The sequence below is a fragment of the Parus major genome, chromosome Z (assembly GCF_001522545.3).
Source record: "Parus major isolate Abel chromosome Z, Parus_major1.1, whole genome shotgun sequence".
NCBI classification, from domain to species: domain Eukaryota; kingdom Metazoa; phylum Chordata; class Aves; order Passeriformes; family Paridae; genus Parus; species Parus major.
In genome coordinates, this window is record NC_031799.1 from 73,848,929 (window position 1) to 73,875,668 (window position 26,740).

General features: G+C 42.6%; 1 protein-coding gene across 1 annotated transcript in view; it reads right to left on the reverse strand.

Annotated features, from left to right (window-relative positions):
- MSH3 (mutS homolog 3) overlaps positions 1–26,740 on the reverse strand; it is an 85,823-nt gene that overhangs the window by 16,757 nt on the left and 42,326 nt on the right. The window contains exons 13-20 of the mRNA XM_033511395.1: positions 21,401–21,533; positions 13,911–14,098; positions 11,221–11,389; positions 9,011–9,075; positions 7,613–7,729; positions 5,945–6,052; positions 4,269–4,383; positions 765–922 (exon numbers count right to left, since the gene is read on the reverse strand). Of these exons, the coding sequence (XP_033367286.1) occupies positions 765–922; positions 4,269–4,383; positions 5,945–6,052; positions 7,613–7,729; positions 9,011–9,075; positions 11,221–11,389; positions 13,911–14,098; positions 21,401–21,533 (1,053 nt within the window). The remainder of the gene's footprint in view (positions 1–764; positions 923–4,268; positions 4,384–5,944; positions 6,053–7,612; positions 7,730–9,010; positions 9,076–11,220; positions 11,390–13,910; positions 14,099–21,400; positions 21,534–26,740) is intronic.

The following is a 26,740-nucleotide window of genomic DNA, read 5'->3' on the forward strand; positions in this document are numbered from 1 at the left end:
CAGAGCCATCACAGAACAGGAATTTCCAAAAGTTCTAGCTTAAGCACCTGTGAAACTTGTAACCACACATGAAAATCCATCTCAAATACCACCAGTAACACTAAACTTTGACTGATTAAAGTAATTATTAAAGAAAAAAGGGGAGAAACAGGGCAATAAACCCTAGCAGCATATTAGATTACAATATACAGAGTTTTGACTCTACTGATAATTTTTACAAATTACTCAGCAATGTCTCAAGAATGAGACAGTGAAATAAACTTCATGTAACTTTCATTATTCATTCTTAAAAGGACATCAAGTGAGGAGTAAGTATGATTAGGACTGATGGTACAGGAAGGAGATTAAGCATACAATATATGCAGCCCAAAATTTTCAGTCTGTAATATTTTGAGTATACATAACAGAACTTAACAGCAGGAAATGTGACATGATTTTCATTCTAGGGGAAGCATTTGGCCACCACCCAGCAGCATAAATTTGGCTGAGATATCCATTCAGGCAGGTAAGCTAGATACCTGTATGTTAATAAAGGTAGACACATTAAAATTCTTACCCTTTGAAGATTCAAAGATTACAAAACAAGTACCAGAGTTTACCAAAAAACTGGAATCAAAACCCAGCAATGAACCTAATGTGCCTTTAAAATAAAAATTAAAAGGGAAACTTCAGGTATAAATTCTCAAATTCTAAATGAAAAATTAAATGATACTTTGATACACACACCCTGTGCCACAGTAGCAATTCCAGTTTTGAGCGGTTACCTGGTAAAAATTGCATCCACAACACCAATTGTAGCCTCTTCTGCAGGAACAAAAGAGCCAATCTGTGCCATGATTGTGATCAGTGCCACTTGCTTGATGTAGGAGCTCTTCCCTCCCATGTTGGGCCCAGTTATTATCATGACCCTTTCACCATCTCCCTGGAAAGATAAAAAAGAGGTGAAATACATTGCCCTGCACATGGGGCTTCTACCAGAAAGTCTGGTGTGCTTAGAAGGGCACAGGACAAGTCTGCAGGGTTAAACATTCTGTGTCTAGATGAACAGCTTTCCTCCATTCTTGGAGTTCATCACATTCACATTTCCAGATATCACCAAGCCCCAGATACACCAAAATCAACTTTTGATTACTCTTGAGCAAAATGGACACAGTGAGGGGGAGCCTTTCTGTTTTCCATCAAGGAGCCAAGAAAGAACCAGGGAACTTGGTCACCAGCATGGGAAGCAGTGAGGGATGCTGAGGGGTGCAGGGCTGGATGCAGCCGGCCCAGAGGAGGCTCCAGGATGAGCAGAGGGACGGAGCAGCTCTGCTGCCAGGAAAGGCTGCCACAGCTGCCATTGCTCAGCCCGGACAGGAGAAGCTTTGGCCTCAGCTCCCTGTGGCCTCGCAGGGCCCGAAGGAGCCGCAGCAAAGGTGGAGAGAGACAATTGCCAAGGGCTGCAGGGCCAGGAGCCAGGGAATGGCTGCCAGTGGCAGAGGGCAGGGCTGGATGGGATCTTGGGCAGGGATTGTTCCCTGGCAGGGTGGGCAGGCCCTGGCACAGGGTGCCCAGAGCAGCTGGGGCTGCCCCTGGATCCCTGGCAGTGCCCAAGGCCAGGCTGGACATTGGGGCTGGCAGCTCCTGGGACACTGGGAGATGGCCCTGCCGTGCATGGGCTGGGAATGGGATGAGCTTTTAAGGTTCTGTCCAACACAAACCATTCTGGGACTCTGTGCAATTTCTCTGGAGAAAGGGAGAAACTCGTGACCTTCCAGCACAGCCCAAATTTGTTTGTGATCTGGATTCCTCTCCAGTCTGAGTTCTTATTGTCAAATGGAAGATCTGGTAGGCAAAGACCTGACCTAGACTTTACATTCACAGCTGACTGGCTGGGGATGACACGAGGACATTCAGAGTGGTTACAACGAGGCACCGAGACATTCCTGAGTCTGGCCATACCTGACTGCAGGTGCTCTGAGCAGACCATGCCCAATCTCCACCAGTGCCTCTCATCATTAAAACCAGAGCCAAGAAAATTAAATCAGATGCAAGAACTCATTTCAGCTGTAAGACTCCCCATGGTACTGCTATGTGCCTACAGCTCCAGAATAAAATTGTCTTCCTCTAGTGCAAGACAAATGCTGATACAAAATTAAAACTTGTGAATAAACCTATAAAGCTTTCTCACAGCCTGAGTTGAAACTAAGAGCTTAAGTTATGCCAGGACACCACACAGCCAGACTTTTCCACAGGGTGCATCTGATGAAATGCACCGAGCGATGCTCTCAGCAGAAGCCAGCACTCTCCACGGCCCCGTGGGAGGGACAAGGGAGATGGCACAAGCTGTGCATAATGGACATTAGTCACACTTCGTGGGGAACTTGGCACTGAGCAGGCACTGTGCCAACAGCAACCAACAAATCTCCATGCAGCAGGTCCCAAAACCCTCACAGACTTGGGTTTCAGACTGGGCTTTCATTCTGTTTGTACGGACACACATGGTGCAGACAGGACTGACACTTTTGTTATAATTCAGGTATTAGAGAAGATACAGGACAGCAGCTATTATATGTAAATAGCTGAACAGCTTTTGAGAAAAACAACTCATTCATACAGAACTCACAATACAGTCAAAACGTAGAAAATGCCATTATTGGGAATAAAGGATTGGATGTAATAAAGTGCACATAACTATATGAGAACAAAATTCATTACATTCCAGTCCCCAGAGTGTAATTCAGCACTGCTTCTAACACTTTGTCAGGGCTCACCATGACAGAATTTATAGCTACTCAGAACCAGAATGAGTTCCCAAGTTCATCTGTTAGGACCCATGAATGTTTTGCAGGTGTCTGTTGTCTGTCCAGGTGTCCTCCAGCCATGCAGTGGGACTGATGCTGCTCTGACAGGGCTCTGGTTTTCAGAAAGAACATCTGCTGTAATATCAGACCAGAGAACACCTCTGTCCTGACTGCTGATGCAGCCATAAGCCAACATCTTACTGGAATTCATGGCTGAGGCTAAAAGTTCTGAAACAACCCACAAATGTTTGAGGAGCAGAGGGGGGATGGAAAAATAAGCTGTTCATTTCAGGGGATTAAAACAAAAAAACAAAAAAAAAAAAGCTTTTTGTCAAGTTAGATATTTGACAACATTTCAGCTGAAAACATGACAAGAGAAGTATTTTCCTGCTGATTCAAATACATCAGTTGAAAGCTGGAGACGCTTTAATAAACTGGTTCCCACCCACCTCTCTCAAGAAAAAGAGAACTCAGAGAACTGTAGAAGCAAAAGTGGTTCTGCCACGATCACTTGGTTTTGTAATATTCAGTATTTAGAAAGCCAGCATAAGAATGGGACTAAAGAGGGAAAAGTGCATGATGATTCCTGAATGACATGCTGAATTTTTTTGGAAGTGCCATCTGTCGCTGGTTTGGAGTTGACAAATAATTTTGCAAACAGTCTCTGAAGTATTACAAAATATCTGTATCATTGTTCAGTACAGAGGATCACTCAAAAATGCTCCCCAAGAAATACATACAAATTTGAGTGCTGTTTTTACACTCTGGAGCTATTTCACAGCTTTCCTACCTTTCCTGTATAAAGAGACAGAGACACCTCAGAGATAAGTTGTGAGGATATCTTTTGTGTTTAATAATACAATATTATTTAATATTTATATAGATATTTAATATTTATAAAAGTATGTGGAGAGATAAATATTTAACTAAAAACTTCTAACAGGCATGTAATTTAAAAGACAGATTTCAGTTTATCAGGGAAAAAAGGCTGTACGACACTAATATTTCCATAAAGAAAGGAAACTGCACCACAGAGAAATACATTAAAAAAATACAAGAAATCTTCGAATTAATCTGGAAAACTGAATCTGTAATATGTATTTTTCATATCAAAAAATTCCAAAAATTAGATGAGAGTTTGACAAAATGCTGACTCCCTATGATGACACTGTTAAAAACCCTGTAATTATTCACTTGTTTTTTGAAAATAACCATTGGATTGAAACACGCATTTTCCTGATTCTGAGATTACCTTTCTTTTCTCTGTGCCTGGAGACTGAACAGGGTTGTAAAGAGAGCATCTGGCTGCGAGGAATCAGCAGAGGGACAGAACAGATGTGGTGACATCTAGCAACACCTCTCTGAAATGCAGCCCAGCAGGCTGTGTGACTCCAGTCACCAATTCCAACCTGCAGGCCAAGCAGCTCAGCCCAGCCTCCTTGCCCCCGAGTGATTCTGGAGCTCAGCCAGCTCCTGGGTACTCACTGCAAGGCTGGTGGTGTTTGGGACATACTGATCCTGTTCTCCCAGCAGAACGTCGATCACAGGGTGCCTCCCGTTCTTTATGATTATTTCATGACGATTGTCCTGCACGGCTGGTCTGCAAGACAGGAAAGGGGTTAATCTCACTTTTGTAACTGTAATCTTTGTAACTGATTATATAAAACTACTGTAATTGAAGCCTGCAGGATCATCACCTCTAAGTTTCCATGGGAAAAAAAACGAGTTATAAAAATTAATTACTGCCGTCAAGTATTTCTAAAGAAAATACTTCCTGAAGAATACTTTCTCTGAGAAAAGTATGTGGAATAAAGCCACAGAATTTTAAGACTGGAAATCAACTAACAGTTTGGGTGGACTTCAAATGGAAGATGTGGGGAGTGAGATTTTTCTTGGGTTGAAGAATGACAAAGCCATTTAAAAGGAAAATGGAAATCAGATAACTGGCATCCTACAAGCACAAAGCACTGGGGAAAGGGGTACAAAGTGATCCTGGTGGGGGGGTTAGCACAGAGATAATTCCAACAGTTGTACAGCTGAGATTAAACCAATACATGGGCAGTCTTAGGCCTTGTATCACCTCTTCAACAGCATCCCTTAAACTTAAATTCACTTTAAGTCTGCAGAGCAGACACTCAAACACCCGATGCTGACCTGTGGGCTGCCCACACCGTCACCTCTACAGCCCCACTTGGCTGGTGAGAGCCCTGATGAATTGTCTGTGCAAAGGAAGAGCCCCCCAGCACCCTGCAAGAGGGGCCCACCTCTCTCCAACACCTCTGACCTGATTCATTTACCTGCCTCAGGCAGGGCCATAGGAAACAATCCTCACAAACCAAAAAACATTCCTCCAAAATAACACTAAAGTCCAGTTTCCTACAGCAGCTCTCCAAAATTAATTATTGACACCTTCCCTGCAGCTGAGGTTTCACTGAGAAGTCTCCTTCCTGCTAGTTTATAAGCCACTCTAAAATTCAGTGAATTATTTACATTCTGCACAGTGAATTAATCAGATTTCAGTTTGTTTTCTCATCTGAGTGTACTGAAATAAGTGAGCAATTATTTTCAAAGAGATCTTGATAGAGAGACACACAAGATCCCAAGAGCCCAGAAGTGATCAATGTTATCTTTAATGATGTATCAAAGCAGAAGGACTTGCAAGTGGATTTCTGGTCCTCCCCTGTTTGTGTGTGGGTCTTGGGCAGAGGCAGCAGCTCAGCTCTGCAAGCTGGAACTAATATTTATCTATTAATTACCTGAGATACACCCCTGGAACACACCTCACATACCCTGGCTTCTTAGGTATCAGAAAGATATCATAAGCTCAGACCTTGCTGAGAATAAAAAAAAGTAATTAAAAATATTTTAAAAAAAAGGACAGTAAAACAGTCCAGCATTTATTTTCATAAGTAAGGTATCATCTACTAGACTCAGGCCAAACAACAAACATTAGGATGTCAAATTTGAACTGCAATGTTTACAAATTTGTATTAAGTCCAGAAGCGTTGCTCTGCAAAATCAGATTAAGTTGAAACTACTCTAAACAATTTTAATAGTGTTTTTTATCATGGCAAACATATTAAAACATAATTTATTTTAAATGCGCTCCTATAATTCCCTATAAAATGCTATGTAAAAATTAAAAATTAAAAATTTATTACCTGCAGTAGTCTCCTTGTTTGGCCACCTGGGCCAGTGAGAACAGGCAGTCCACAGTTGCTAGGTGACAAATGGCTTTAGACACGGGGTGATAATGTTCACTGAAATGGCTGCATCAAAACAGGGAAAAGTTAGACAAAAACAGGGAAAGAAATAATGCTGTACAAATACAAAAGGACTGTCAAAATGCACCCCATTCAAGCTCCTCACAGGGTTCCTGTGCTCTTTAAATCACCCTGAATCCAAATCTCCCAGCAGTGCATGAGATACAACATGAGGACCTTAAGCAAGGTGGACTTCACCTCCCATTCTAACAGTGAATTATTTTTCAAGCACAGAAAATCAGAAAAATTAAATTAATTGGATAGCTCCTAAAGGGTCAGCAGTTGATCCCTGCTGCCTGAATGAGGTGTACAAAAATGCCACAATTTATCAGAATTTATACAGAATACCAGCAGCTGAATCCCAGCTGTTGATTCAGCCTCAACCATGTTCCAGTCAAAAAAAGAACCAAACTAAGAGTGTCTGAACACAGGAGCTGTCTAAAATTTCAACAAATTACGGTATCTACAACAGCAAATTCAAGAATTCATTTTCAATTTATGGTGCTGCTTCCCCAGTACAATAAGATGTTATCATGAGAACAGAGTTTTCAGTGGAGTTCAACCTCTCAGAACTCTGGAATTTCTTCTTTCCCTCTCTCCTAGTCTCAAAGCTACAATATAGAATATAAAACCAGCAGGGGAGCAAAATTTAATAAACAAAGACATAAATGAATGGAGGGGTGGGAAAGAAGAGCACTTTCCTACACACAGGTCTTTCCTTTTTGTCTGCTGCTCTCGTACAGCGCTGCTGAGAACAGACAAGTGAGCATGGAGAGAGCTGCTTCACAGTACTGCAAAGGAAACATGACTGGAGAAGTGAGAATTGGAATTTCTACACAATTTTCAGAATTTCTGGGTTCCTAATGGGAACCAAATCCAGTGAGACAACTTGAGCAGGGACTTGTTAAGTTCTTGCAAACTATCACTGCATGACAAGAGGAACAATTTCAGCAGTTCTGCAATTCATGCAAGTAAAAAGTAACAGATAACCTGGCAACTGAAAAATTAAAGGCACCCAGAAGTTCAGAAAGCATTTTTTAGACTTTAAAGGTCCTTTGGCTAAAGAGGCAAATAACCCCACTGAAAACTCTGACCTCAGACAAACACACACACCAGATGTGAGGGACAATAACGCTCCCACTACTTCCTAACAAACTCTCAGAGTCAGGGCAGCCTACAAAATACAAAAAATAATAAAACTACTACATCATAATAGTAACTAATATAATAAAACCAATGAAACTAACTAGACTCAGTTTCACTCAGAGTCAGCTGCACTTTCAGATTGTTAATGCTGTGATATTATTTTTCAAACTTTGGGAAACACCTTGTATACTTAACAGTGTATTTTCATCAGAATTTTAAAGCACAGAAACATCTCTGCTGGTCTCAGGAGTCAGGCTCAGGGGTCTGGCCCTCAAGTGCTTTAAAACAAAGACCAGGATTTTAACTGACCACCAGCGAAGGTGCTGTGGGCGGGTAATTAAGGTAATTTTTAAGGTGTTTATTTATGGCGAGGGCAGAGCTCGGGGCTGGGAGCTGGCTCTGCTGTGCTGGGGCACTCACTCCAGGAAGCACAGCCACTCTGCGCTGCAGTCAAGGACGAGCTGCTCCCGGAGCCGCTGCAGGAGACGGTAATTTTCTGTAATGAACGGCGAGTGGAAGCGGCTGACGGCTTTCGTGCTGCGGAAAGAAGGGCTCGCTGGAAATCAAGGTTACCAAGCAATCAGCTGCATCATCCACATGCAAAATTGGGCTCATTCTCTTAATCTCAATGGGTGTTCTCAAAAAAAACGCTGCTGCATTGTGCTGCCACAGCCCACAGCTTGGGTGACCCCTGTTGTGGATGGAGAGGTGTCTCAGGGCAGCAGGGCTCTGGAATGCTGTGCACAGCCTGGCATCATCAGCCAGCCCCACAAACTCCACACAACTGCTCAGCAACACCTGCACGAGGGCATGACTGCTCCAGACACACACAGCTTACAAAAACAAATCTGCTGGTAAAGAGGGAAACTTCATGACAAGCCTGAAATAAACACAGCTAATGCAGATTGTCTTGCTAGTTTTCACTTGAGGTACTTGCTGTTTTTTTATGTATTTTCATTAAGGACTCAATTTGGCATATCCAGGCATTCTTTTACAGAATCCAGATTAGTTGTAATTTGTTCACCATGTTAATTCTGTCTCATCTGTGCACTTCTGAGTATTAAACGAAGTTTAATTAAAAGAGAATTGAGTGTTAATTCTTGCATAAGTGAACAGAGCATCACAACACAGTTCAGCTTGGTGAGAGATGTCTGTTCTCACACATTACACACTGGGGGCTTCTACATGGTCATTGTGACTTGTAGGTATTCAAACCATTCTAATCATAATTCAAGTGGCTGAAAGGAAAAAAAAAGCCAGCTACATAAATCAGTCCATCTCTATTTCACCTGCTGGAAAATTATCCAAAATCAAGCTTACATTACACCAAGCACCAAAGCAAGAAGAACTGGTCTGTGTGAGTAAATAAAATGGCATTTTAAATGCACTGAATTTACCAAGATGTATAAGCAGATGTTTTCACAGCTACTTTAAACTTTCTGAATAAAACAATAACAATCAAAATTATATGAAGGATTTGCAAGCTACAGGCACAACTGAATTTAGGCCATAGATCTGACACCACCAGTACATGCACCTTGAAGGATTGGGTGAGTAATTCTGTGCCCAGAGGGTAAAAACAAATGTTGTAACAAATCCATTTTTCTCAATTTTGTTTGTTTGGTTGTTGGTTTTTTTTTTTCCTTTTAAGCAATAGATTTACAATTTGGTTTGGTTTTCAGCTAAAAAAAAAAACAAAACCAACAAACCTTAACACACAGGACAATGAGAATGTATGTAATGAGCTGCAATACCAAAATACCTCTTGATTTTAATTCTATATTAAAACAGAACAAACTTCAAAGATATTTTACATACCTACTGACCATAACCCAGTCAGATGGCACAGATGACTTATGGGAATTCTTGACTTCTATCAGAAACTGAAATAACAGAAATGCAATGTTACACATGATGGGAAGTCAGGAATCAGAATCATCATTTATCTGCAAGCATCAGAGGAAAACCACATTCAGCCTGAAGAGAAGGAGCAGACCGGAGGGGAATGTTCTTTTCTCCCCCAAAAAAGCTGGGGTTATGACATACATAACCCTTCTGCACCTGCAGAACTTGGCTCCAGGTTTGAGTGGGCTCAGGGTCAGACAAGGAGGCACAGGGAGCACCAGCAGCAGTGTCAAGATGCCCAGTGCAGTGAAATTTACGTGACGTGTTTATTTTACATGATTCATGTCAGCTATCTTTGTAACAATAGCCTGAGGTCCTGGATGTCAGAGAGCTGAGGCATTCTCACGTCACAGAATTCAGCTGGAAAACAAATTTCCTGCAGAGATTAGGTTAACACAGAACCTGACCACATTTACGGAAAGCCACAGGACCCGTGTCTGGCAAAACTTCTCCATTGTAGCTAATAAGATTTAGCCAGAAACTTCCAGGGGAGCCAGCAATCATCCTCAAGAACAAACAAGGATAGCAATCCCAACACAAGAATAGAGCAAGGACAGGGTGCACTAACTCTTAATTCACCCAAAACACTCCCAAGATATTTCTCTGTTGTGAAGGAGCATTTGAATTTTACATCTATCAGTGTGCTACAAGAACATTAGGAGGAATATACCATACAGATCTAAGGAAGAAAGAGCTCAAATCAAATAAATTCCTGTTCTAGTCCTGTGTTCTATTCCTCCCATACAATTGAGTTTCCATTACTTCCATTCCTCTGGCACCTTCCTTCTCCTCACTGGCCGTATTCTCTGACCCCTCTCTGCTGCCTCTTTTGGTGTCTGCTAAACATTCACACCAGATGTCATGAAGTAAGAGCTGTCCCCAGCCTCTGCAGCTCCTTTCATCAAGGCACCCAGACATATCTCTGTCTGCAGAGGGTTCTGAGCCGTGCCCTGCCACAAAGGCCTCTTCCCTGAAATGTGTGCAGTGCCTGCTGCCTCTGAAAACACTTTTCACTACTTCCTCGGATGCTCCTCTCTTTGATCAGCTCCTCTCTTTTCCTTTGCTTCTCACAGATGGCAGCTATTAACCCAGGTTCTCTGAGAGAAACCTTTCACATCCTGCTTTTCCCTGCCCCAGACAATACTCAAACACACTTTTCCACTTTTCCCTTGGATTTCAGCCTCCGTGCTGACAGCCCACCAGACTCCTGGGCTGTGTGTTTCCTGTTCTCACAGTCACACTCAACAGGAACATCCACTTCAGGTCTTTATCAAAGGCTGCTGTCTCTAATTCATCCCTTCCCTCATTTTCAGCAGTGTCTATTTACTCCCTCCTGTGTCTCTTAGATCTTTCTCAGCTTCCTAAGAGCCCCAGGGCAAATTCCAGCCCCTTTCCACTCCTCTCTTCTGTTCACAACTCTCACTCCCAGCTCCCTCCTTTCCCCAGTTTCCTGCAGAGTTTTTACCAGTTTCCTGCCTCAGTTCCAGAGGACAACGCTGAGCAGTGCTACCTCACTGCTCCTTTCAGTTTCCCCACCAACGTGGCAGGGTCTGTTGTCTCTGTTTTTTACCACTGAACCTCTCAGCTGGCTGGATCACGTCCTGCCCACACTCGTACAGCATCCACAAACAAAAGTTCCAGTCCAGAACACCATTTCTGAGAATTGCAAGTAAAACAACACTTATCAGTCTTTAAAACTGTTCCCTCTTCTCTCCCATCTTTCAAATTACAGTCTGACTCAGTACTTAGAAACCCTTTCAACCATTCTTCAAATTAACCAAATGCTGTGCTTCCTGGTTCTCTGAGAGTATTCCAAGTACTTAATAGCCACACAATTAACCTTGGAAGTATGTGTTTTTACGAAGGCAGAAAAGCAAAGCATTACTGAACCAAATTCAACTGCACTAATGTGTTTCTATTATTTAAGTCACCGAAGTGATTGACTTAACAAATAAAGGAGTCACACGGTAAAGAAAGCTGCTCTTCAAAGTTGTACACAAGATTATAGTCAAATGCCCTCATGAAGCACCACACTCAGTGAATAGAGCTCCAGCTAGGTCCTGCTTTTAAGCTATTTTCTAGGCAAGGATGGGTACAGTCATACATAATAAAGCCCACAGTACCTCTTGACCCGAAACTGTAACATACTCTGCAGAAGGGCTCTTAATCTGTTTACGAATATCCGGCAGATGCAATTGGATTTTAGAAAGCACGTCCTGGATCTCCTCCTTTTTCTTTCGGATGGCAGGGAAGGCTGTGAGGTCCTTGAACAACTGTGTTTTATCTCCAGTCCTGTCCATAACAAATGTAAGACAAAATAATGGTACAAAGAGAGAGATGTACACCTCAGTTCTACCAGCAGCATCTGTATATTTTGTGTTTTTTATCTGTTTGAACATCAGCTTAATTCCCTTCTGAACAGAGATTTTTCAGGTGCTTGGTCACAGCACAGCCCACTTACTGAAAGCTGCTGTACTCAGGACAGGAGCAGAAAGGCACCCCAACTGCTGACAACACCTTCACTGCAGTTAGATGTGGAACTTCAGGTAATTTCTGCCCACCATGAACACAGATTTTCCACACATTCAGAATTCAGACAAATTTGGGCACATTTCTGTAAGCGTTGCATGGGAAAATTCCCCCCCTGAAGGCCCTCATCAAAGCAGAATGCCATCAGTACTTTCCCAGAGCAGCTTCCTTCTTTTGTCCAGAAAAGATTACTTTTAAGCACATGCAAAACAATGCCCTTTTCTAATTTCAGTGCCAGAAAAAATGACAGAACTGTTTTGGCAGCACTAGCTCACCTCAGGATTGAAACCTGAAACAAGCAATGCCATTCAAATGGTTGAAACTGGGAACTAGCAATTAAAAATACAGCTGTCAACAAAAATAACAAAAATTTAACTTACCCAAGTATAAGGCAAACAATAAAAAGCAGTGTGATCAGCCCTAAGTTAATTGCAATATAACTTTGCATTTTAGAGCCAATACAGAACTCTGCAAGTTAATTATATAATTAGCTTGAAAACCAATATGTGGAGAGCAAGTAATTAGCCAACTGAAACTATTACAACATGGAAGTAATAAAAAAATCTAATATTCTACTTACTCCACTACCCCTTTGCCTGCAAAAGGAGCTAGAGCTGGAGCCAGTGGCAAGGCAGGTAACACAGAGCTGTGCTTTGGCTGTGCACTCTGTCGTCGTTGGGATTACATAAGTGACAGCAAAGATGCCATTTTAAAGTACAATACTAATTTTTAGAAACGATTTTGTGCTAATTAGACTAGTTTCCATGGGGATGCAAGGCAAAAAAAAAGATAAAAAAAAAGATAAAAAAAAGATCACTAGTAGCCAGCAGCTGATTGTGAAGACTGTCAGTGCTGTGTGATGCCTACAGAAAATTTTAACATTGACAGTTTCAAAAACACAAATCCTAAAATCTCAGACTCCCTGGAAAAAAAAAAAAAAACAAACCAAAAAACAACCCCAAACTGGAGCAAAGGGATAATTTTGAGAACAGTTACAGGATTCTATCCACATCTGACAACAAAAGTGACATGTGATGGTCTGTGCACAAGTGTGTGTGTGCATAGAGGAATGTGAGTAGAAGCCATGATTTTGATGAATGAAATGTTTTTCAGTAAAAATAATACTACCCCGTACATTTCAGATATATAAAGGCCAGAAAGTAAGTTTGCTTCATGATTCTGAATAAATGTAAATACAGCACACCCATTCTACAGATGATTTATACCTTGTATACTATCCTAGCCATCGTTAGTGCAGTGAGAGAAGAAAGCACCCCAGGTTTTGAACCTACCCACAGTAAATCTGGTATAATTTAGATACAGTCTGTTTTGGCACAAACTGTCACAACTATAATTGGGCACCAGGCACCAGCAGAAATCTCATAATCCCACCATGCCAATGAGCAGAGGAAATCCTTCTGCCCTTCTCAGCTTCTAAATTTATACACCTTGGGTCCCTCCTATCTCTAAAGCAGAAGCAAATAAAATAAAGTTCTAGGCTTTGATTCTTAGATTTATTTTTACATCTGGAAAAGATAAAAAACGTTTCATAAATAAAGTGGATGTTTATTTTTAGTGTGTTCTCAATATGAAAGTTAAGGCTGTGATACATATTGCCCCCATATAACAAACACATTAAACTTTTTGCCACAACCTCAGCAAAGAATCCAGGGGTAACAGTGGAGGCAGCAGTTCTTCAAAACAAATGGTACACAGCAAATTATTTAAAGATATTCTCCAATATAATGCGTATTAATTCAAATTTAGCATCTTCTTCCTCTGCCTTTTTTTCTTCAAGAACCAACAGTGGAAATAATTAAGTCAAAAAAGGGCAGAGAGCTCTGATGAATTCCCAAAAAAGTAATGGAAGGCATACTGCTGACAGCAGAGCTGCTCCTCTGCTGAAGGTCAAGTCTCTCTTCAAAAGGAAAAGCTTCTCTTAAAAAAACTGAATTAAAAACCTGTTAAACAAATTAACATAATCCAAAATGTATTTTCCTGTAAATTCATCACCTGAAACAGGTGAGAAACTTGCAAAAAATCATTCAGCCTGAGGCAGACACCCACCAGGCAAAATACTCCCTCACCTAGTTTAACTTTAAAAATAAAATGTAAGCCATAGGTAACAACAACCTCTGCTTTAACTAAAAGGAACTGTACATAGGTAAATATGGAATAAAAAATATAAAACTGAGGTGCACTAAACCAAGATGCAAAATTTCCATAACTGAACACATTTACTCAGAAAGCCTATGAGGCATTGAAGAATCATGTCTTTACTTACTTGGCTGCTTCTTCATTAAGGATCTTTAAATACTGTTTTACTGGGGAGAGAAGGTCTGGGATTTCCAGCAGTGCATTTTTTAACAGAGGGGATCTCACATGGGAATGTATGACTGGGACAAAAGCTTGAATTTCCAAGTCCAGACGAGACAGGGTGCTGACTATCAAGAAGAACTCCTGGGTAGAGCACTGAGAAGGGAAGCAAAGTCTGAATCATTACAATGCATTATATTTTCACTAACAGTTTCTTCAGCTTTTTCAAAATGTGACAGAATGCAAATAAAATGTATGGACAGTAACAGAGCTGCACCATCTTGCCCCATTAACTAGGGGGTTAATTAATCACACCAATTGTATCAAGGACCTTGTCCTCAGGAATTTGTCAAGAGCTGATCCCCAGAGTTCTGCTGGGGCAGAAGGAGACACAGAAAAAGGGGCAAACAGCAAACAAAGCAGGCTTTGCTGCCCTGGCAGGTCAGGAAGAGCCTGGGAGCAGGAACACAGAGGAAGGAGAAGAGGAAACACAGAGAAAAGGAAACACAGCACCCTGTTTTTGAAGTGTTTGCAGCCACTGACAGCTTGGGCTCTGTCTGGCTGCTGCCAGCCCTGCCTGAGGAGGGACAGAGGACAACCAGCCCACTCCTCATCCTCCACCCTGTCCTCACCACAAGGGAAGATGCTCCCACCTGGTCTCCAGGGTGTTCTCTAGAAGGGAACATGCCACACTGGGGCACAGGAGCACTGCCAGAGCCTCACCTGTGACATTCACAGAGCAGCAGCAGCACACTGCCTCCCTCAAAGCAGCTTCTCCCCAGGAGCTTCCAAAGAGCATCTCCTGTCCCCTTCTGAACCACCTGTGTTAGCTGTGATGTGGTCCAAGCCCCTTGCTGCTGGGTTTGGGATGCTCCCCAGTGCCAGCACAGTTTGGGACCTTCAGCTGCTCTTCAGGAAGGGCTTTCCAGGCAGTTACCAGCCCTCCTGGAGCAATTCCCTCTGCACACTCCCAATCCCCAGGCACTCACCAAGGAGGCAATGCTGGCTCTGAAATGCTCTGTGCAGCTCTGGCTTTGCATTTGTGCTGCACCTCAGCTGCACAGCACATGGAAACCCACTCCTGTGGACACCCACTGCTCACAAACCTCGCTGAATTCAGTCCCACTCCCAGCACATTCCTGTTCCACAAAGTTGGAAAAGGTTGTCCATAAATAATTAGGCTGGTATTTTTCATCCTTTACTGATCTGTGGGAACATTCCTCCTTTAGCCTTCTGAAATTCTCCCATCAGCCAACTGACAATGCTGAAAGAAAACCAGTTTATTTTCCTCACATGAGAATGCAAGGAAGGCAGTAGGATATATAATAATCTTTGTCTACCACATCCTTCTGTTCTGCCTTTTTTTGTTGGTTTGTTTTTTGTTTTCCCTCTTCTACCACAGCAATCTGGAATTTGATTTCTGGACAGGACTGTATGGTGACCAGTACCACACTGCTCACAGGAGAGGGAGGCTACAGTGAATCACTATTTTGTAGAACACGTTTACATTTTATTTTGTCATCCTTTGTCTTTCAATTTCTCCCCCAAAAACAATTTTTTATTTCTCTTCCTCCACACACTCAAATGCAAGAACAAGGGAATTCTCTCATTTATTACACTGCAGTTGTTCCCAAGGAATGTCTGTCCCCAGACACAGAATCAAGTCTCAGCCAAAGTTTAACCACAGTCAGGAATTCAGGAGTGCCACAGACACTGCACCCTGAATGTTTCTGGAAAACCTAAGCTCACCTATTTTACCCATCCAGAGTTCTGTGGGACAGAGGAGACCCATTACGAGGTTTCCCTGCAAATGTTCCATTTTTTTCCTGTGTTATTTTCTTTTTGTCTGCTCTCAGGCCCCTGCATTCCAAGACACTGTGTGCTTACCACTAATCCATAATGCAACAACTATCATCGTGTGAAAGTGTTATCAGACAGCACAATTTTCCTTTCCATTAAATTAACCCAAACATCTCTAGTTTTACTCTTTTGTATCATACTAACTGAACTGTTTCTTTGCTGTTAACACCCTTCAAATATGTCTAAGCTTTCTGCTCTCCTTTAATCATCAATTTAACAATAAAAAAAACTCTTTCAGTCTCATTTCATACATTATCCATTATGCTGCCTCATGAAAACTGGGTTTCCTCTGCACTAGCTGCAATTTATCATCATCGTTCTGATAATCTGGGACTTACTGCTGTCTTGCAAAAGACAACAAAATTAAACAAAATAGTAAAGGAGTAAATCTGTCAATGGTGTTTGAAGCCAAAGCTCAGAGGAAAGGCCTGAAACTGTAAACAAATGATACATCCTTGGCTTGGGCTCCAAGTCAAATAAACCCCTTTCTGCCTGCTTGCATCCCCATCCCCATCCCCATCCATGAAGGTGAGGATGAAATCCTGCTGGATTCTCCAGAGGGTGCCCAGGAGTGCCCAGACAGCAGAAGGAGCAGGGATGCACAGCCAGAAACACACCAGCCCCACAGGGGCTCTTGGGGTGGGGGTAAACTGCTCTTTTCCTGAAGCAGGGAATAACCAGGGCTCTGGCCAGGCTCTGTGGCAGCGTTTGGGGTGCAGGTGAGAACACCTGGCTGAGGTGTTTGCCAACAAGGGCTGTCAGGCTGCTGCAGCTCAGCCTGCCCTAAGAGAAGAAAGATGGATTTCAAGGCACCTAAAACAACCCCTGAAGTTATGACATTTGTCAGAAAATGGTAAATAAACATGCTTAATTCCTCACAACAACTCTGATGGCCTACAGGACACTGTGAGAGTCACCTAATGAGTTAAAACCTGTTTGACTCTGTGACTGCAGACCTTTGGAGAAAGGGAAATGCACCGTTTTTCACTGGAAACACCCTTATTAAACAGTGTCCCAAGAATGGGGGTGAACATAGCTCTTTTGTGCTTATTCCTGTTTCCCCTCGTTCCATTTCAGTCACACTGCAGGCCTTTGCATCTAAAAATTCGTGTCTCCACTGCAGAAATAATTTACTAAGCAAACAGATAACCTGGAACACATCCAAATAACTCTGAAAATCTGGGCTCCATTACAGTGGGGCTGGTTCCACTCCAGTCCTAGGTAACCTCACAAAAGATACATAATGTGTTATGAATTAGAAGCTTTTAAAATACAGTAAAAATTGTTTACATAAAGCAGGATTAACAGTCTTGCATTCACAGAAGATGCTCGTAAGCTTATCCAATGCTATTTTTGAAGTCTGCTTTTGAGATTACACCAGTGATAGCCATAACTTCTCTGGCACTGGAGAAATAACCTCAGAGTTGACAGCGATGCCAAACAATAGTTTCAACCAGCAGCTTCTCAAACTGTCCTGAAAATGGATGCAGGAAAGATCACGGAGATCCAACACCCCCTCAGCAACACTGACAGCAATCCAGCCCTGCTTGCATTACTGAAATTGTTTCCAACAGAGACCCACAGCTAATGGCCACTAACCACTTGCTCCAAGTCAAAAGCATTTCAAATTTAAAGACAAAAAAGAAAGAAAGGTGTCTAAATGGAGTATACACTTATCACTCCTTTCAAATTGTAATACCCACCTTTATCTCTTTAGCATAGGGAGCAGACTTTGGTTTGGCAAAAATGAGGTATTTAATTTTAAGATCATTAAGTCCCCTTGTTATGACTTTATATTAATCAGCTTAAAGGGGAACAGTTTGCTCAAATCAGCATTTAGCATTGCAAGCCTAAAAATATCTATGATGCAGACTCTTTAAAAGATTAAAAGTGTAGTATAAGCAAGATGTGCATGATATTACCACAGTAGGGGAAAAAAAAGTAAAGCATTCAAGGTATATGTTAGCTGAAGTCAAAGGATTATCATATGGGGAGAATGTTTTTAAAATATTCTATATGAATAGTAACTAAAGTCTTGTGTATATGTAGCAAGTATTCATTTCACACAAGAAAAAAACAACCCAAAAACGAAAACATTTTTCTCTGAATCTTCTGAAAATCACACCCTCCTTGATGAATATCAAGAGTACCTTCCAGGGAAGGACACATTTTCAGCACCAGGGGAGGATTTTAACACTTGGCACCCAGCTGAGCTGCACCCCTGTCCTCTGAGGAGCCTGAGCTGCCCCAGAAATAGCCAAACACACCCTGAGAGTGGGAATTGCCTCGGGGGGGGAGGTAGAGAGACAGCAAACAGCCCCTGGCAGCACCTGCACCCTGCTCAGGTGAGCAGCCTGGCACAGGTGGGACCCCAGAGCCACAGCTGAACTGGGGACCCACCCAGGAGAGCCTGGGGCTCCAGCCAGAGGCAGAACAAACTGAAATGTTGTGGTGGTAAGTCTGATTACTGCTCTCCCTCCTTAGGTAAACAGATCCCCTTTAATCTGTTTTGTACATTTAATGGCCAATTGTTATGATAATTCCTTTGGTGGCTGTGCTCTAGTCAAAAATAATGTTTATTGAGCGAAGGGTACAAATAAGATAAACAGTTACGAGTTGAGCCTGTGTAAATATTTATCTTTTGGAAGACACTGAAAACACAGGCATGAAAACAGCAAGAAACATCAGGTTGGCCCTGTAGGACACATTTCTAAAAGTACAAATGGCATGTTTACCCTGTACTGGTTTTAAAACCCACTCTAACATCGGTCACTGACCCTCTTTTGCCACACTCCAAGGCAAGGCTGACCACTTCAACTGAGGCAAAAAGGAGTAGGGTCCTGGCACTTGTATTTCCCACTGATGCTGGAAGGAAATGTCTGTGGTGCACACTGTGCTGGGTGCTCTGGTGATTCTCCTCAGATCTGCTGCTGGAGAACCCCGAGCACCACCCCTGCCACCAAGGCCTGACTGCACCAGCTCCAGGCACTACTGAGACTAAACTCATTAAAATTCCCTGTCTCTCCTCTGCAGTCAGCCTCTGAGTGCTACCCAGAAACCTTCAAACCTGTCATCTCCAGCCACCCTGCTTCTCCCAGAGCGAGGAGTGAGGCCCCTCTGCAGTGGAGAGCATTTCTGCTGGCGAGGTGTCAAGTGCTGGACCTGCAGAAACTGAGAACAGCAACCAGTCCTTATGAAGTGATTCCTCTCTCCATGGAAACTGCAATATTGCTCTTGTCTCCTTACCCACTCCCACAGTCCTTTTGCAGGCTGGGGCAAAACCACAGCTGAACTGTGACCCCCCAGGTAATACCTAATTCCCACTGTAAAAATACTGTTCTAATTCCAGACTGGTTATACCTGGGGTAAATCAGAAACAGGTCTTGGTGCTTTGAGGCCATGGGAACTTGTGAAGGGCCAGGTTAACAATTGCCAGCTTGAGTTATGCTATCAGATATGACTTCTTAAAAAAAAAAAAAAAAGAAAAGGAGTAATTCAGACCAGGAAAACAGTGATGTCCTTGACCACAAGAGTTCCCATCAGCATGCCCTGCCTCACAGACCATTGTTCTGCCTTCATTTTCTTCTGTCTTCTCCAGAGGTTGCTGGTGCACAATAAAATGTCTGCAGTGGCTGAACTGAATGTAAAAAACATTCCAAAGAGTGTTTGGAATGACTGAGATACCCCAGCCATCTCTGCACACTCCAGAGGCTCCTTGCACAGCACACCTCCTCAAGTAATAACCTCACTCAAGTATAAAGGGCCTGGAGGATGAAATACTTGTCACATCCACCTATTTTTCCTGCAGCTGACACTGAGCTAACAAGCACATTCCCCCAGTGAAGCCATCAGCCTGCTCCACTCTTGGATCCCTTAATGGAATGAAATGGCACTGCATCTCCCTTTGAGCACGAGGGAGAGGCACATCTGGAATTAACAGAACTGGAAAGGGTTCTGGGGTGGGAACTGAAATGGCTGCATTCACTGGAGGAGGGGGAAAACAAAAAAATCCATGAAACCCAGTTACTGCATGCTCTTGAATACGTGTGTGCTTTGCTGGGACCTTTCCTCAGGCTCCATACTCACCATCTAGGCTTCAGAATCAGTTTCCCAGAGTTTGCTTTTGATTCTTTGTTGGAAGCAGACCCTATGTCTCAGGGACACTGCCATCTCCTCAAAGTCCTAAAGGTTTTCAGGGATTTCTCAGTGCTTCAGAGGTCCTCTCCACAGTGCTCTGCACAACCCAGGCTTTTACCAGGGGAAGCAAATCCATCAAATGAAGCATGTGCTTAGAGCTTTTCCCCCTCATTTACCATTTTTAGGGATTCTGCTGGAGCATTTCCCCTCTCCTGCAGCTTCCTTACAACATCTGACTCACTGAACACACATCTTCATGCCACAGTGGCTGCTGTTCAGACAAACTGCATCGTCACCTCATCTCAAAAACCACGGGAAAACCCAGGGTCTCTGCGTGGCTCCACCTGAAACTGAGCTTAAAGCTGGGAAAGGAAAGCAGTTCTACAGCAGGGAGGAACACCTGAAGAAATAAGTGCATACAGAAAATAAAACAAAACCAGACCAACCAAAGCAAAGAAACCTCACAGGGCAGCAGCAAAGCAGTTCCAGGATATTGTGAAATGCAGATACATTCCCAGAAACAGTACTATGTATGGAACCTGAAATGAGTTAAACCATTAAAAAGTGAATTATCTAATTCCTGGGCAGCTGTTTGGACAAAGAAACCCAGCAGCTGTATCATGTGAGTATGGTACACGTTAGAGGATGGGCAAAGTGTTTTTTCACAACCACCCTTATGGGCCTCTGTATCCACTCACTGAAACACACAAGCCTTTCCAAGAGCCAAACACTGCAGCACTTCAGGGCTTTAAAAGTTGTACAATAACCAAGGTTCAGATTTTCAGAGACAGGAAAACTTCATGCTCTGACATCCAAGGAATTTCAGCTTTGCTCTTGTTCTACCCATCTATTCCTTCACCTAAAACAAACTGTCTAAACCTCTAAGTAGAACAGTGAAATAAATGAACATGAAGTACTCCACTGGCACATTAATCTTCTGCAACTAAGAGCTGGCAGTGTCTCATCACTTGTAAGTAATTCTCATTAAAACGTGGATGTGAGGTCCAAACTAGGGAATTTTTAAACAAACCAACATTCACTTGCAAACAGCTAACTACAGCCAAGTGGTTCCACTTGCACGTGTGATTTCAGATAAGCATATGGGATGCAAAGCTTTGGTTCAAAGGCAAATAAAGATTCATGGCAAAAGGGCCTATTGCACCATCCTGCCTCACTGAATCCAGACACTAAACCATGAGTACTGCAGATGTTTTCCTGTGATCATTAGCAGCCCAAAGAATGTCCTTCAGAACCCTACCCAGACCTTTCTTCTATCAGCAAATCACTATCACAAAGATTTCACCACATCTGATTTTTATAAACCCACATCCCTTTAATATGTCAGCCTCAGTCCTGCTAAGTAGAAAATATTTTTAAACAAACATGCAAAAGCAAAGGAAGTTCACTGAGGCAGAATGATGTTGTTTAGAAAACAATGACTTAGTGTAATGATGGGTGTACCTTCTTGTGGAAAACACTGCAGAGGCCTCTCTCTAAATCTGGCAGCTTACAGAGAAGATTTTCAATCTGACCAAACACACTGGATTCTGACAGTAGAATTTCAGACACAGCATCAAGCCGGGCGTTTATTTCACTGTAAAAGAAGAAGATCAATAATTAAAACTTGTATTTCTCAGAGGGGAAGGGGGAGGCAGCGAACCTCTTCCTTGGTTTGTTTTGGGTTGATTTGTTTCAGCCTTTGACTAATGCCACATCCTCACGAGTAGATTAGTAAAAGAACTGAGGAATGCAGAGAACCTTGGGATTTCACTCCAAACAAAAGCCAGATCCTGGCCATGAGCTCATTCTCCCCTGTGTGTGCTCACAACAACACACACCTCAGTGCCCAATTCTGTGCGTGCTCCTGGCAGCAGTAGCACGAGTAACACTGAATCCTGGATATTCCATCCCAGACAAGTGCCTGAAGGATGGGCAGAGCCTGTGGAGCTCACCCTGCACTCGTGTGCCACACTTTACCCCAGCAGGCTGTAGAAACCCCTCACCATTCTGTGTCCCTGTGTCTGACCCTGAGCAGTGATTGGTAATTACCTGGATCAGGTCTGTGCTGGTTTTGCTACCTTTTTTTTGCTAAAACCTCTAACATTTATCTCCCAATTTCGGGACTGAAGTCAAGGAAACATCCTCCTGAAGTGAGGAAACACATTTTTAACGAGAAGAGGTGATTCCAAAGTTCTTGGACAACTACCACCAAGTTTCACCCCAATCTCCTCTGTACCCTCCCAACACAGCCACTGCAGACTGCAGAGGTAACTCCATTCCTGCTTTCTATGCAACCTAACTGCCTTCCTGCTGCTTTCTAGGGAGCTACTGAGGGTGAGACCAAGTGCCTGTATCCAAAGCCCATCCACCCCTGCAGTGTAAGGAGAAATCAGTGTTTTGGTGCAGACACTTCACATTCCCAGCCCAGCCCACCTTCTCAGGGACAGCGAGATGCTCAGAGCTCAGCCAGCACACAGGGATGGGAACGAAGGATGCAATCCAAATCTAAGATTTTTGGAAGATTGCCTGCCTTCCCTGTGGCTTTTACTGCAAAGGTTTCAGGCCAGTTGCCAGCGTGGCTGCTCATAAATAGTGTCCATGAGGAAATAAATAAAGTAGGCACCCCCACACAGGCTGCAGATACTAAAAGAGTCGAGACACAGATTTTAGAGATTTCCCCCATTCCTGTGAGCAGCCAGGCAACTTGGAAGCAGCTGCCAGGGACAGCAGGGAGACAGGGAGGAACCTGAGCAGGGCTGAGATCAGTGACAGAGCCACAGGACACCCCGAGCACACAGCTCCAACACCAGCAAACAGCCACAGTGACACCCTGAAGGGTCAGTGTCACCATCCACAATTCCATCTGCATGGAGAATTACTGATGCTCACTCCACCTGAAACCCTGGAACACTTCTCCACATGAGGGAGTACTGAACTGTTGAATTATAAACATATCTACCTCAAAGAGGATAAAAACCTTTATTTTTCATTCTAAAAAGCACTGTAAGCAGCAGAACTCTGTTACTTAATTTAAACAGCACTATTACTATGTGGCCAACTGGAAACTGGCAGTAATATGTAAAATAGATGCAGATACTCAAAAAACTCCTCCCTCCAAAGCTTAATCTGCACTTTAATCATCCTCACATATGGCTGTGTTACTGGAGCTCCAGTAATCTAAAACTAAGCATCCACACAGTTTTTCTGCTCTAATCCTAATTCTAAATAAGAAAGGGTCAGGAAAATGGCATTCAGTACCAAATGACCCATTTTTTTTCCACCTGTAGAGAAAACCTAGTGGGATTCCTATTTCAAAATTCAGAAAGTACAGCAAAGAATTGTATAAAACACCATACACCCATAAGGAAGGAAGGACTGGGATGAGGTATCATAAAAACAGATGATGAATTTCAAAGTATGCTTTTAAACTTTAAATATTTAGACTTAAATTAACAAACATGCTATTGAGTGCAAATATATAAATATATATATATATATATATATTACACTGATCAGCTGCTAAGCCATCTCCAAAGGAAATTTGTTCTGCACTGCACAGTTATCCAGCATATGTAATGTACAGTTTGGGGCTGCCAATCTCTGCATGGTGTGGAAAAGAATTCCAGCACCAGAAAACCTGGATCTAACATTATGCAAAGAAACTCAACAGACAGCTAAACTGGCTACTACCTCATGCTGCATTTAGGTGCAGTATTAGCCTGTTCTTTCTCATCTGTATAAACCATGTCAGCAACCTGATCTTTATTCAATTTTCCAAGCAATCTTCTGTGGAATAATGTAACATAATTCAGTCAACTAAAAGCAATACTCTTACTTCTGCCATACCCCCCATCTAAGAATAGCATCATTAATACAATACTAAAATCACTTTTCAGTGTATTTAAACATAACAAAATCTAACTGCAGAATTGTTACTGCAGTCATTTAAAAGAACTACTTGAAGTGAAATAATGAGATACTCCCCTGCATTATTCTGCTGCCAAATAAGTGAACAATACAGAAAATTAGAAAATGCGAAGAAGATGTTTGAATCCTGAACTAAAAATTATTTTGACAAAGCAGAAGGCTGCAGACATGAAAGCACTGCACCAAATTAACATCTGAGCAGCCTAAACAGGATTGCTGGTTGCTGGTGTGGTATCAGAGATCTGCTGGTCTCTCCTGCAGCAAACTAACATTTTTAGATGTGATAATATATCTGTACATTTAAAGCAGAGTGAAATTGATAATGTAACTGCTATATAAGATCTAAGGATGCTTACATTCATGTAAGGTATTATTTAAATACAAACTAAATAAATACAAATTTATCTGAAATCTCTTAAATTATGCTAAATGCACACAGTATGAATTCATTCCTGGTGCTAAGGACATAACTCAGGAATAGCATATACAATTTAAATTAATTTTATTATATCCATTCTAAGAGAACAGTGATGTGCAGAACTGTCAGTCACAGGAATTCAACCCTTTAAAAAAACATAATCAAGGGTATGAAATAACAAACATTGCTTTCCATGGACTGTGGTATTTAATCAAAGCCTAGCAGCCTCCTAACTGCAAAGAATGAAAATGTATCATTTAAATGACTCATTAATATATTATGGGGTTTTTTTTGGCCTCCCCTCAGACCACAAAGAAGACTTTGGACGAGCTGACTGAGTTAAAGACCATGTACAGAGTGTCTGTCCCCTGCTGCAGAGCACTCCTCTCATGGCCAGCAGTTAATGCCCCGAAAGCCCTCGGTGCTGGTCGCGTTCCCCGTGAGCAGTCTGTGCACTCAGCATCCTGCAGAACAGGCAGGTAAAGCCCTGGCTGACTGCACGAGTGCCCAGCAGCACTGGGGACAGCTGCAGAGCCAGCCAAGGGCTGCTGAGGCTGGAGCAGAGGCAGGGATGCACTTTTCCAGGACAAACATGGGTGCACAGCGGCGGGGTCAGGAGCACACGACACCCCTTCAGTCCCTCTGCAGACAGACAGGTGAGGGACAGGCTGCCTGTCTGCACTGCTTTGCACAGAGAGCCAGCAGCTCTAAAACAAACTGGTGTTCTGGTGGGCAGGTCCCTGCAGGGAGGGGCCCAGGTGTGCACAGACGGGTCCCAGACACCCCATCACCGGTGCTGGGGCAGGAACAGCACAGGGACCCTCTCTCCCTTTCCTCCTCTCTCCTTTCGCTGTCCCCCTGGTCAGACCCTCTGCTGTGGGCTCATCGCACTCAGGACTCACAGTCTGATTTCCCTGCCAGCTGCGGAATTCACTGATGAAGATCTGTGCCCTCTGTGGAGCCCCTGCCCACCGTGGCTGCTCCCCTCCCCTTCAGGCTGGGATGCCACCCTTACCTCTGCCTTCCTACCCAAGTGCTGGCCGAGACAGAAACTGCCTCAGCTGTGGGCTGAACCCTGACTTGTTAAACTTTGCTGTGACCGCCACAGCTTTATCCCATTAGCACCAACGAAAATGTACAAAGAAGGGTAATTATACCGTAATTAGTGCAGTGAAATTTAAGTGAAACCTAAAAAAAATAATCCTTCAGGATCTAAAAACTTGTTTTTTAAGTAATTTCCTCCCAAAACTCCTGATGTCTCATGCCTCTCCAAGAGAGGTCCAGCAGGAGAGGACAATCTCCCTGAATGGATCTCAAAGACTGAACAGCAGTACACAAGTACCCTAAACTTTAGCTTCACATCTGTTAAAAGAACGTCCAAAATATGCAAATGGTAATCAAACACTTTTGTTTATGTTCATACACAATGTATTTCAGCTATTTGTGCCTAAAAAGGGAACAATTAGCTACTTTAGCCAACATGAATGAATGCCTGATTGCTCCATTTATAAGGAATTAGACACAGCATTCAAAGGGACCAAAACACAGCTAGCAAAAATGAATCAATACATGTGATGATGCTGCAATCTTTTTCTTTCCTACAACAATTTTGAGATCTCAGGCATATGCTGTAACCTGCATTTGTGCATTTTATACTGGCACTGATTCTATAAAATTGTTATTCTTAGGAGGAAAATTTAGCCCTGCTGTGGGATCAGTGGATTTTATTCACAAATTACTGCTGGGAAAAGAAAATATTCCAATCCTGCTCTGGATGAAGATGGGTATCAAATGGGAACCATTCCAAAATAAGATGGCTTTCTTCAAGGACGTTTAGACAGTTTGTTTTACCAGCCTGATACTTTAATTATGAGAACAAGGACAAAGTCAAACTTTAAAATCCTTCCTTTAGAATTATAATTTGTATATAGAAGTATAAATAAAGCAGCACTCAATACATTCAAAGTGAGAAAATTCAGAACAAGCCATTATTTTATATTACAAAAGAAATGTCATTGCCAATCTCACTGCCAAGGGACACTCTTCTTCCCACTTCTACACTATATATCCTCCAAGCAAGACATGTTGTATCAGTAATGCAAATTTAAACTTCCTCTTCTTCAGGAGCAGATAAGGAACTGTCTGTAGTCCTGAACTCTGCAGATCTGAATTTGCTACACTGAGAGTCATTCTAAGCTCCTGTGGCCAAAGCATATTCAGACTAATAGTAATTATCAATACCATCCTACAAGGCTTTAATATTAGAAAAGCATTATCTCGTCCAGAATGGGGAGAAATGGGGGACAAAGTATACTGGAATTCCAGGGGGAAAATCCAGTTCTTGAGAGGTAATTAAAATTTTGGTTTCTCTGAAGTACAGTGTGCTGCTACACTCCTCTGCCTTTTCCAGTTTTGAACTTCTTGTTCAACTCCAGCCAACCTTGACAAGGTTGTGT